Genomic DNA, 13,443 nt, shown 5'->3' on the forward strand with positions numbered 1-13,443 from the left:
CATTTCCTGGTTAAGCTGCACACAGAACACAGCAAGTGCGGCACCTCTATCGGCTCAGAGCCAATTCCTGCCCCTGACGACCACAGGGAGACCACACAGCGGCTGCTCCGGAGGCACTGTGACATCAACAGGCGCTACGCAACAGCCCGCAGGACGGGAAGGAACAAGTGCAGCCAGGGCGAAGGGAGCTAACACCTTAGCGAGAGGAGCTGTGTGCAGCCTGCACTGGAAGTGCCTTAAAATGACTTCTACGTCTTACTATCGTTTTAAGGAGATTGCTCAAGTAGTTTAAAAGGAAAAAGTTCTATACAAGTTGTTTATACTAATTTTTTCTTTTTTCGCGGTACTGGGGTTTAAACCAATATCCAGGGGCGGTCCACCTCTGAGCCACACCCCCAGCCCTATTTTATTTTTTATTTTGCAACAGGGTTTCACTAGGTTGCTGAGAAACCTGTGAACCTTCTGTCTCAGCCTCCCAAGTACTAGGATTACAGGCATGCGCCACCATGCCTGGCTTATACTATTTTTTATGTATAAGCTTCGTTAGATGTTGAAATAAAAAACTGGGAAACTTTTCGGCTATTAGGGCAACCCTTACACAGAATTTATTCTTGTTTTTTTTCCCCTTCACATCACCTCTTGAACTTGTTATGTTTTAAGCTGTAGTAAAATTTGGAAAGGCTTTTATTTGGGTAAGTGGAAATTGAACCCAGGGGCATCCTACCTCTGGAACTATACCTCCAGTCCTATTTTATTTTTTTACTTTGAAATAGGGTTTCACTAAATTGTGGAGGACCTTACTAAGTTGTTGAGGCTAGCCATGAACCTGTGAGCCTCCTGTCTCAGTCTCCCAAGTACTGGGATTATAAGTAGACATTACTACATCTGCCTGGCAAGGCTTATTTTAAAAATAGAAAAACTAGATGAGAAAAAGCTATGGACTGGTATATAGGGAAAAGATAACGAATTCAAAATAAAGTACCCTAAATTGTGCTGGGTATTTTTACCACCACTGTGGTAAAAAAATTTTTTTTTAATGTGGTCCTAGGGATTGAATCCAGGGGCATTCTACCTCTGAGCTACATCCCCAGCCCTTTTAATTTTTTTGAAGTAGGGTCTCACTAGGTTGATGATTTTCATTTAGTTGCTGAGGCTGTCCTCGAACCAGCAAACCTACTGTCTCAGCCTTCCACCATGCCCAGCTAATGGGTATTTGAAAAAAATTTTTTTTAATTTACCATATTAAAGTTTTATCAGGCTAATACAAAGAAAGATGCAATCATGAAGAGGAAAGAATTAAGTAAAAGTTGGTCATTTTGGAAGACACATTTTTGAAGAAAGATAAAAATTCAAAAAATTAGGCTTGTTATTAAAAATCTTAAAATTAAGATGCATCAAGTTTTATCTGAAAAATGGATCTAAGAAGCAAGAAGTAGGACCTCACTTGCCTTATGCAACGGCATCCATGATCTGAAGGTAAGGTACAGACGTGCTGTCTCTTACCTCCAACTCTGCATCGGGCACCTCCTCGGGGGTCCGGGCACGATCTTTTGCTTTCTTCCATGTCTTTGGTGTAGTTATGACTGTTTGAGCTGAAAAACAAGATCAGGCCCATTACTTAGCCACGCGTTATGACGGAAATTATTAGGTCTATGTAATATGAATAATAAAATCCAGAAGCAAAATACAGAACTTCACCTATACCAGGGAGAGAGCTGGATGATCAAACGAACAGCTGCGTTACTGCAGCTCAGAGACTGCCATGGCAAACGACTTGGGCACAAACCCAAAGCCTTTCAGTCGGTGGCCTTGGCATGTCCTATTTCATAGTAGGGCACACCGAGGCATGTAACAGGAGTGGGTTAAATGTCCCACATTTGGAACATGTCGGATGAGGGATACTCAATCCATAAAGTCTATGCACATATACACAAATCAGGAAAACTCTGAAATCTGAAAGTCCCGGTCCTAAGCATTTCAGGTAAGGGCTACATCACCTGTTCTGTGTCTATATAGAAACAGCTGTGGCCCCAGTCTATGGCCCCAGTCTAGTCTATGGCCCAGTCTATGGCCCCAGTCTAGTCTATGGCCCAGTCTATGGCCCCAGTCTAGTCTATGGCCCCAGTCTATGGCCCCAGTCTAGTCTATGGCCCAGTCTATGGCCCCAGTCTAGTCTATGGCCCCAGTCTAGTCTATGGCCCCAGTCTAGACTTTCGTCTACTTCTTTTGTCGCAGTCTTGGAGAGTGAATCTGGGGCTGTTCTACTGCTGAGCTATACCTCTAGCCCCATTTATTTTTATTTTTTATGGGTACAGGTGATTGAACCCAGGGACTTTCTACTCCTGAACTATTCCCCCAGTCCTATTTTTATCCTTTAATTTGAAGCAGGGTCTCACTAGGTTGCAGAGGGCCTACATTCCCAAAGCTGCCCACAGACCTGTGATTCTCTTGTCTCAGCCTTCTAAATACTGGAAGCTGTCTGACTTGGGTCTACTTTTATTTAACCCACTTTGTGATCCTAAGCAAGTCACATTTCTCTGGCCCCTGCAAAAGTTCTACTTTTAAGGTTTAAAAATATTTTGCTCTGGATTCAGGTTTCTAAAGTTTCTAGAGAATAAAAAGATACTTTATGATATCATTAGATAGAGTTTTCATCTGAGATTAATACCATTGGTCTAGCCTTACATAGTGTGGTATGAAATTCATAAGGAGCTGGGTATGGTGGTGCATGCCTGTAATCCTAGTACTTGGGAGGCTGAGATAGGAGGATTGCAGGTTTGTGGACAGCCTTAGCAATTTAGTGAGGGTCTCTGCAAATTAGTGAGACCTTGCTTCAAAATAAAAAAAAATAGGACTGAGGGTGTATCTCAGAGGTAGAATACCTCCAAATTCAATCCCCAATACTACACACACACACACACACACACACACACAAATTGTATTTGGGCTTGGTAGTGCATACCTGTAACTGCAGTACTTGGGAGGTTATGACAGAAGGATCACAGGTTCGAGGCCAGGGTAGAGTAGCTTAGTGAGACCCTGCTTCAAAATAAAAATAAAATACAGTTGTACCTCAGAGGTACCATATCCCAGGGCTCAAACCCATGTGTGCACGTTTCACTCAAATCGTTTTTGGTGGGAATGTAGAGTGTGAACACAGAGTGTTTTGGGAAACAAGGAAAAGGAGACATTAGTAATTTTGTTATTCTCAAAATTTCTGTGCCACCATACAAATATTTTAAATCACTTTTTAATGGGGAATTAAACCTAGGAGTGTCCTATCACTGAGATATATCCCCAGACCTTTTTAATTTTATTTTGAGACAGAGACTTGCTAAATTGCCAAGGCTGGCCTCAAACTTGAGACCCTCGTGTTTCAGCCTCGCAGGAAGCAGGGATTATAGGCACATGCCATGACAAATGGCATTTTGTAAACTCCAAACCGATTTTTTTCTTTATCCCTCAGGACCATGAGGGATGGTGGTAGGTGCTGCTTTCCCTTCGTGGCCTACTCAAGGTGAACTGTTCTCTCCAACTACGGAAACGCTAAGCAGGTTTCAATCTGCTGTCGCCTCACAGCCTTTCACAGTTTGTACATTCTGAGGTTGTCTACGTGGGTCTTATGATTGAATATTACCAACTGATTTTAAAAGTATCCTTCAAATGCTTTTGATTTTAATTCTGCTTCCATCCTTTCAAGAGTCTGAAGAAACTGTACATTTTATTTGAAACATTATTTCACACCGATAGGAATTCACCTCTAAATTTCATTCACGAAAAAGGAGAAAATCATTTTTAAGGATTCATTGGGATCAAATATTGAGTACTTTTCTCTAAACAACAAAAACCAAATATGTAAGCATTTACTTGCAAAAATACACTAAAAACACTCAACACTAAAACACTAAAATTTTTATTCCAAAAGAGTAAGAAAATAAAAATAAAAATTAGCAATTTAAGATAAAAAAAAAAAAAAAGCCGGGTGTGGTGATGCAAACTTTTAATCCCAAAAGTTGGGAGGCAGAGACAGGAGAATTGCAGATTCATGGCCAGCCTCAGCTACCTAAATAGTGAGGCCTTCTGCAACTCAGTTAAGACCCTATTTCAAATTAAAGAATAAAGAATAGGGCTGGGGGTCTAGCTTGGAGGTAGAATGCCTCTGGGTTCAATCCCCAGGACCGGAAAAAAAAAACATTAAAAAAAAAGTATTTTTATTTACCTTAAGTGGCTGAAGTCTTAAAACCTAAAATAGTAATTCAGACAAAGAAGCAGATAGTAAAGAATGCAAACTTCTTTAAGATGCACAGTTCTTTCAAGTGCTAGGTGTGGTGGTCTACACCTGTAATGCCGGTCAGTAATTGGGAGGTTGAAACAGGAGGATCACAGGTGCAAAGCCAGCCTCAACAATTTATGTGAGGCTCTCAACAATGTAATAAGATCCTGTTTCCAAATAAAAAATAGTGCTGGGAGCTGGTCGTGGTGTTGTGGTGGTGCACGCTTCTAATCCCAGCATTTTAGGAGGTTGAGACAGGAGGATCATGGTTGCAGACAGCGTCAGCTATACAGTGAGGCCCTTTGCAACTCAGTGAGACCCTGTTTCAAAAGATAATCAATAAAAAATAGGGCTGGGGCAGCCGGGCGTGGTGGCGCACGCTTGTAATCCCAGCATTTGGGAGGCTGAAACAGGAGGATCACAGTTCATGGCCCGCCTCAGCTACTACCTAGTGAGGCCCTTTGCAACTCAGTGAGACCCTGTTTCAAAATAAAGAATAAAAAATAGGGCTGGAAGTGTAGCTCGGAGGTAGAATGTCCCTGGGTTCCGTTCCCAGTAATGTTAAAAAAAAAAAAAAAAAAAAAAGAAAGAAAAAGAAAAAGAAAAAGGGCTAGGGGGTGTGGCTCAGAGGTACAATGAGCCTGAGTTCAATCCCAAGTACCACAATAAATTACTCAATTAACTAATTAAAACTTAGTCCTGGGGATGTAGCTCAGAGGAAGAATGCCCCGAGTTCAATCCCAAGCACTACATACACACATACATACGATAAGGGCAGGAGGTGTAGTCCGGAGGCAGAATGGCACTGGGGGAGGGGGGAGTTCAATCCTCAGCAGCAAAAAATTAACAATAATAATGAAATCACGTTCTTGCTTTTCTAGATATATGAAAAAATTGTCTGGGGTGGCAGGGGACTTTAATTTTCCCCCAATAACCTGGTAACAAGAATGGGAAGGTGTGGAAGTGTCTCTGAATTCAGTCGACTAGCTGAGGCGCTTGTGGCAACATAATCCCCAGAGAAGAGATCCTGAACCTTAAGTTTCTCTTCCAGCTCTCCATTCTTTTGGAATACAATATTAACTTCCTAGTTCTAGGACTTGAAATTAAAGTGTCTAGAGTATAAACTCTGAATGTAAGTGACACAAAATTAAAGCAGGACTATAAAGGCATGTGTGATGGTGCACGCCTGCAATCCCAGTCTCTGAGAGGCTGAGACAGGAGGGTCACAGGCTGAAAGCCAGTCCCGGCATTTAGCAAGGCTCTCTGCAACCTAGCAAGAGCCTGTTTAAAAGCCAAAAAAAATTTTTTTAAAGGGCTAGAGGTGTAGCTCGAAGGTAAAATGCCCCTGGGTTCAAGGTTCAATCTTTAGTTTTACACACACACACACACACACACACACACAATGAGGCCTTATTGTTGTTATTTGCGCTCCCAGGAATAACAGGCATGTGTGACCACACCCATCCCAGGCCGTATTATTAGGCATAGATACCCTGGGTGAAGGAACAGCTTCAGTGATTGTCAGAGGGTTGTACATAGACAATGAAATGTTCTAAGAATGGAATCTTCAGAGACAGAGGGAGAGAGACAGAGACAGAGACAGAAGAGAAAGGGAGGAGGCGGACAGACAGACCCCACCGTTCAACACCTGGTCTCAATCTATTCTCTCCCATTCCTCACATTTTTACTTTTTCTTCTTCAAGCTTTCTGACTCTACAGGGTGGCATGGATCATTCAGACACCCGATTCAAGAGCTCAGTCCCTCCAAATAGTTCCTATAGGGGTCATGGATTCTATTTTCCCCCAGCACCCACTGTTTTTTTCTTTTCAAAAATTTTCAGGAGAATCTACAAAAATGTCATGATTTTTCTAGGAAACTGGTTCAGCTCAAAGAAGAAATCCAGGTAAGAGAAAAGCAGCTTTTATAGTAAAAATGTAAATGAATGCACTGGCAAGTAATCATGACTGGTGTACAGTCCAGGATTATGGATGAGAGACGGCATCCAGATTTCTAGCATCTTTTCAGGGGTTGGTGTTTGTTTAAAAAACGTGGGGCGGGGAAGTCCTGTGGGTTTATTCCAGGGCCACTGTGCCTCTGAGTGATGTACCCACGGCCCTTGCTATTTTTCATTTTGAAGCAGGGTCTAAGTTACCAAGGATGGCCTTGCAATCCTCCACGCTCAGCATCCCCAAGGCTGAGGTTATAGACAGGTACCGCCATGCCTGGCTTAGGGGTTTGCATTTGGAATATACGATGGCTCACATTATGCCCCTCTATATGTTAAGCATGGGCTTTCTGCTCTACGACTGCTTCACACGAAGCACGAATAGCGTAAGCTAGTCTCCTTAGGGCCTCCTCGCACTGGGAATAAAGGTAAGTATAATAGAACAAGAATTTAGGCTTAAATTCTATCAAATACGAACATCTTAGCTGGATGCGGCGGTTTAAGCTGGTAATCCCAGGAGGACTGCAGATTTGAGGACGCACTGACAACACAGTTGAGTCTCTCAGCAATCTAGTAAGACTATGTTCAAACTCAAAATAAAACTAGGGCTGAGGGCGTGGCTTTGAGGTAAAACCCCTCTGGGTTCAATCCCCGGTATCGCACACAAAAACGAACATCTATAACACAATTTAAAAATTCTTACATCAGGCCTTAACAGTAGAGCATTATTAAAGAGTCAAAATTAGGTTTATTTCATTGCTACTGCCAATAACTACCTTATAGCTTAATAAATCTTCTCCTACTCTTGTTCTGTATTTTATTATGTACCCTATCATTAATATTTTCTTCTCGCCGGGCGTGGTGGCGCACGCTTGTAATCCCCACGCTTGGGAGGCGGAGACAGGAGGATCGCGCAGGTTCGAAGCCAGCCATGCTGGCTTAAGAGACCCTGTTTCCAAATAAAAATATATTTTAAAAAATTAGGTCTGGGAGTGTAGCGCGGAGGTAGAAGGGCTTCCAGGAACCCCAGTACCACCACCACCACCAAAAAAAAAAATTCCTTCTCCTTCTTTTAATAATTTCTCTAGGTGGAAACTGAACCCAACAATATAAGCATTTTTTTTCTAATATAGGAGGTTAGCAGGGTAAATTTTCATCTAAATACTGCCTTAGGTCGGGCGTGGTGATGCAGGCTTGTAATCCCAGTACTTGGGAGGCAGAGAGAGAAGGATCGCAGGTTCGCGGCCAGCCTCAGTTACTTAGTGAGGCCTTCCCCAACTTAGTGAGACCCTGTTTCAAAATAAAGAATAAAAAAGCAAGCTGGGGGGTGTAGCTGGGAGTTCAACCCCCTGGGTTCAACCCCCAGTACCACACAAAAAATAAATAAATAAATAAAATACTGCCTTGGCACTATGATGGGTTGAGTCATAAATCACTGAAACACCCCATGCCGTAAAGGCGACTCTGCCCATGTAATAAAATAAAGAATCTTGAGATAAGAGACCATTATTTTGGATAAAGTCAGTGGATCTAACTTAATTAAGCGTCCTTATAGGTGAAATGAAGCCGGTGGTGGCCGGGAGGCTGAGACAGGAATTTCGCAGATTCATGGCCACCCTCAGCTACTTAGTGAGACCTTTTCAATAATAAAGAATAAAAAATAGGGCTGGGGGTGGAGCTTGGAGGCAGACTGCCCCTGGGACCAATCCCCAGAGCCCCCCCGCCCCCCCCAGAGTGAAATGAGGAGGCTCTCAAGTAGAGAGACCTGAAGATGCTCCGCTGGTGGCTTAGAAGATCCAGGAGGGGGACCAGCCAATGAAAGGACTGAACAGCAACAGATGATTCCACGGTGCCTCCAGAGGAAACATCTGCCAAGACTTCAATTTTAGCCTATGAAAGACATTTTGGACTTCTGACCTCCAAAACTGTAAGATAATCTTTTTAGCCAATAGATTTATGCTAATTTGTTACATAAGAGTAAATAATTACAAGAAATATTTAAAAGTTTTTGCTCTTTTGGGTTTACATTTTCATTCAGTTCAAAGTACACTGTAATTATATTCTTCTATGACTTTGAGTTATTAAAAGTATGCTTGCAGCCGGGCGTGGTGGCGCACGCTTGTAATCCCTGCGCTTGGGAGGCGGAGACAGGAGGATCGCGCAGGTTCGAAGCCAGCCGCGCTGGCTTAAGAGACCTTGTTTCCAAATAGAGTATAAAATAGGTCTATAAAATAGTACCACCAAAAAAAAAAAAAGAAAGAAAAAGAAAAAAAGAAATGTATGCTGGCTACGTAGTTTCCAAACGTTTGGAGGATTTTTCTAGATTTAATTTTTTCTCATTAATGGCCAATTTAGTTGCATAGTGACCAGAGAACATACCTGCTTTGACTTGAATCCTTTTAAATTCACTAAGAATTGTTTTATAAACCACAACATGATTGTGGCAAATTTGCCATTTGTACATGCAAAGAATGTCTATCTACTATTTAAGGGTTGAGTTTGTTAATAAGATGAGGTATGTAGAATATACTGTTCCTATCGTCTACATTCTTACTACTTTTCTTTTTTTACTGGTTCTATTAATTTTGTTTTCCATTTATACCAATTCCTTAACTCCATTTTTTTAAATATATGAAGTACGGTTAAAATTATAGTACTTAATGATTTTGCTTGCTAATTTTACCAACTATGTCATTTATGAGTTAGTTTCAGTTATATTCCTTCATTGTGAGTTTTTTTTTTTTTTCATGAATTCACTGGTAAATTCTAAAATAGAAAAAAAAATTTTTTTGGGGGGGGTGATACTGGGAATTAAACTCAGAGGCATTCTACCTCTGAGCTATACCCCCAGCTCTATTTTTATTTTTTATTTTTCGGGTCTGGAAATGGAACCCAGGGGCATTCGACCTCTGAGCTACACCGCCTGCCCTATTTTTTATTCTGTATTTTGAAACTGGTCTCACTGAGTTGCGGAGGGCCTCACTAAGTAGCTGAGGCTGTCCACGAACCGCGATCCTCTGGTCTCAGCCTCCTAAATGCTGGGATTATAAGCGTGCACCACCACACCTGGCTTCCAGCTCTATTTTTTATCCTTTATTTTAAAACAGGGTCTCACTAAATTGCAAAGGGCCTCACTAAGTGGCTGAGGCTAGCCATGAACCTGTGCTTTTCCTGTCTCAGCCTCCCATGTAGTGGGATTACAAGTGCGTACCATCACACCCGGCTTCTAACAAATATTTAAGGAAAAAACAGTCTCTATTTCTAGTTCATCCTATGATGTCAGCATCACTCAGATACCCAAGTATCAGAATTACTAAAATACTAGAGGCCAATGTCCCTCATGAATTTAGATGAAAAAAAAAACAAGAAAAAAATTTAATTCTTCCACTAGACAAATAATAAAAAAAAAACTACAGCTAATAACATACTTAATGGTAAAAGACTGAATTTTTTCTCTCCCTTAGATATGGAACAAAACAATAATGTTTAATTTCAACACTGGATAGAGGTTGTAACTACAGCAATAAGATAAAAAAAAAAGGAAATAAAATGTTCATTCAGTTGGACATGAAGAAAACTCTTTGTTCACATAAAACATGATTATTTATTTATTTATTTATTTATTTTTGGTGGTACTGGGGTTCCTGGAAGCCCTTCTACCTCCGGGCTACACTCCCAGACCTATTTTTACTTTTTTTTTTTTTTTAATTTGGAAACGGGGTCTCCTAAGCCAGCACGTGCGGCTGGCTTCGAACCTGCGCGATCCTCCTGTTTCTGCCTCCCAAGCGCGGGGATTACAAGCGTGCGCCACCACGCCCGGCTAAACATGATTATTTATAACAAAAAACTCCAAAGGAATCTCTTAACACAAAGCTAATAAAATTAGTAAAATGTGAACTTAACAAGGTTAGAGAACATAAAAATGATACACAAGTTTAATGTACATGGCATTTCTAGATCTACTAGTGTGACCGAAAATTGAAATGTCCACATACATTTACAATATCATCAAAAGATCTCAATTTGACCAAAGATTCATACATGAGAAACCTCTGAGTTAAAGATTAAATAACTGGCAAAATATATGATAGTCAAGGTCAGAAGACTCAATATTGTAAGAGTTGACATCAACTCTGTCTATAAAATCAATGTAAACCCAATCAAATTCCAACAAGTATTTTATTAAAAAGATTATAAAATTATAAAAGCTGGGTGTGGTGGCGCACGCTTGTAATCCAGCATTCGGGAGGCTGAGACTGGAGGATCACCGTTCACGGACAGCCTCAGCTACTTAGTGAGGCCCTCTGCAACTCAGTGAGACCCGGTTTCAAAATACAGAATAAAACATAGGGCAGGGGATGTAGCTTGGAGGTAGAATGCCCCTGGGTTTCATCCCAGACCCGCAAAAAAATAAATAAATAAAATAAAATAAAATTATAGAAAAAAGGACCTAGAATGGCAAAACAACTTTGAAAAAGACGAAGTTGAAACACTGAATCATGCCAGGCATGGTGGCGCACGCTTGTAATCCCCGCGCTTGGGAGGCAGAGACAGGAGGATCGCGCTCATTCGGAGCCAGCCTTGCTGGCTTAAGAGACCCTGTTTCCAAATAAAAAAAAAATATAAAATAGGTCTGGGAGTGTAGCCCGGAGGTAGAAGGGCTTCCAGAAACTCCAGTACCACACACACACACACACAAAACTGAATCATAACTTCAATATCTATTTAAAAAACCTCACCAAGCCAGGCGTGGTGCAAATGTTTGTAATCCCCGTACTTGGGAGGCTGAGACAGGAGGATTGTAGGTTCTTTGGCCAGCCTCAGCTACTTTGTGAGGCCCTCTACAACTTAGTGAGGCCCTTTTTCAAAGTAAAGAATAAAAAATATCCCTTGGGGTATAGCTTGGAGGTAGATGCCCCTGGGTTCAATCTCCAATACCAAACCAAATGAAACACCACCACAACAAAAAACCCTCATAAATCATGGCAGTGTAGTGCTGTCATCGAAAAAGACTAGGTAAAATTATATAAAGAGAGAATCCAGAAACTTATCCACATACGTATGTATAATCTATTTTGAAAAAAAAGTATGAGGAAAATCCACCAGAAAAGGCATAACCTAAATTTCTGATATATTGCTGTGGGAATAAAAACTAGCACACCTATATAAAGTCAAGCCACTTCACTCACGGGTATTTACCCAAGAGAAATGACTGTGTATGTTCAATACATACATTCATACAGATGTTTACAGCAACTTTATAAAGGTCCAGACCTGGAAAGAATCCAAATGTCTACCCACTGAACAAATAATCAGTAGTAAGTACACACTCAGTAATTTTTTTTTTCAAGAAGAGTTACCAAATTACCCAAGATGATGATTAAATTTCTGAACAAAAGAAGTCGTAAAAAATATACCATCATTTACATGAAAAATACATACTAGCCAGGTGTGTTGGTGCACGCTTGTAATCCCAGTACTTGGGAGGCTGAGACAGGAGGATCGCAGGTTTGCAGACAGCCTCAGCTACTTAGTGAGACCCTACGGAACTTAGTGAGACCCTGTTTCAAAATAAAGAATAAAAAAACAGGGCTGGGGATGTAGCTCAGAGGTTACATACCTGGTACTGCAAAAAAAAAAAAAAAAAAAACTTTCATTTATATGATATTCTACAAAAATGCAAGCTAATCTATACTGCCAGAAGAGCGTCTGAGGAAGTGCCTGCCTGAGGAAAGGCACAAGAATGGTGCAGAGGACGGGTTTATAAATAGGCACGAGGAAACTTTTTTGGCGTTAGGGATGGGACACGGGAGAATTCTACCTTCAAGCTACATCCCCAGCCCAATTTAATTTATTTATTTATTTTGGTGGTACTGGGGTTCCTGGAAACCCTCTTACCTCTGGGCTACACTCCCAGACACCTATATTTTTTATATTTTTATTTGGAAACAGGGTCTCTTAAACCAGCGAGGCTGGCTTTGAACCTGCGCGATCCTCCTGTATCCGCCTCCCAAGCGCGGGGATTACAAGCGTGCGCCACCACGCCTGGCTTATTTTTATTTATTTTTTGGTGGTACTGGGGTTCCTGGAAGCCCTTCTACCTCCGGGCTACACTCCCAGACCTATTTTTACATTTTTAAAATTTGGAGACAGGGTCTCCTAAGCCAGCGTGCGCGGCTGGCTTCGAACCTGTGCGACCCTCCTGTCTCTGCCTCCCAAGTGCGGGGATTACAAGCGTGCGCCACCACGCCCGGCTTATTTTATTTTTTGAAACAGGGTCTCATGTAAGTTGCTGAGGCTAGCCTCCAACCTAGAATGCTCCTTTCTCAGCTGTGCACCTCATGCCTGCTTTTTTTTTTAATTCTTCTTCATTTTGAAACACGTCTAAGTTACAGAAGGCCTCATTAAATAGCTGAGGCTGGCCACAAACCTGCGATCCTCCTTTCTCAGCCGCCCAAGTACTGGAATTATAAACGTGCACCCATGCCTGGCCCCATGTCTGCTTTTAAAGTGTGTTCATTATTTTTGATGATGGTTTATAGAGAATATATAGATGTCAAACTAATAAAGAACTTCAACAAATATGTGCATTAACCTCATGCCAATTACACCCCAACGAAGAGTTAAAACGAAGGCGGGCTTGTAGACGCAGTATGCACCTACCCAAAGACACACAATGTTTGCTGAGACAGAAGTGTTTCTGTGGCACGGTGAGCATTCGGGAGAAGTACTAGGAATCGGCCCAAAGGGCATTCTACCTCCAAGCTACAACCTTAGCCCTACTTTTATTCTATTTAATTTTTTATTTTGAAACAGAGTCTCACTCAACTGTTGAGGGTCTTGCTAAAGTTGCTGAGGCTGGCCTCAAACCTGTGATCCTCTTTTCTCCTGTTTTAAAAGCCTGGAGGCAGGACGAACCTAAGTTCTCAAGTTCTGAAATTACAGCTATGCGCCACCAGGTCTGGCTTGAGCATTTTAAAAAGGCTTTTGGTGGCCCACACTTAATAATCCCAGTACTTGGGAGGCCCAGACGGCAGGATCACAGATCTGCTGCCAGCCTCAGCTAGTGAGGCCCTCCACAACTCAGTGAGACCCTGTTTTAAAATAAAGAATAAGCCAGGCGTGGTGGCGCACGCTTGTAATCCCAGCATTTGGGAGGCTGAGACAGGACGATCACGGAGGTTCGAAGCCAGCCTCAGATACTTAGTGAGGCCCTTTGCAACC

The 13,443-nt window shown here is 41.7% G+C and overlaps 1 protein-coding gene across 18 annotated transcripts in view; it reads right to left on the bottom strand.

The window, feature by feature from the left end:
* The window catches only part of EIF4G3 (eukaryotic translation initiation factor 4 gamma 3), a gene marked incomplete at both ends in the record, with an annotated part of 253,579 nt that overhangs the window by 84,124 nt on the left and 156,012 nt on the right, over positions 1-13,443 (bottom strand). For all 18 annotated transcript variants that reach the window (XM_080692029.1, XM_080692037.1, XM_080692033.1 and 15 more), the window contains one exon: positions 1,504-1,592. In XM_080692029.1, coding sequence (XP_080548155.1) covers positions 1,504-1,592 — 89 coding nt within the window. The remainder of the gene's footprint in view (positions 1-1,503; positions 1,593-13,443) is intronic.

This window comes from Muscardinus avellanarius (genome assembly GCF_963383645.1).
Source record: "Muscardinus avellanarius genome assembly, chromosome: 3".
In the NCBI taxonomy this organism is placed as follows: Eukaryota; Metazoa; Chordata; class Mammalia; order Rodentia; family Gliridae; genus Muscardinus; species Muscardinus avellanarius.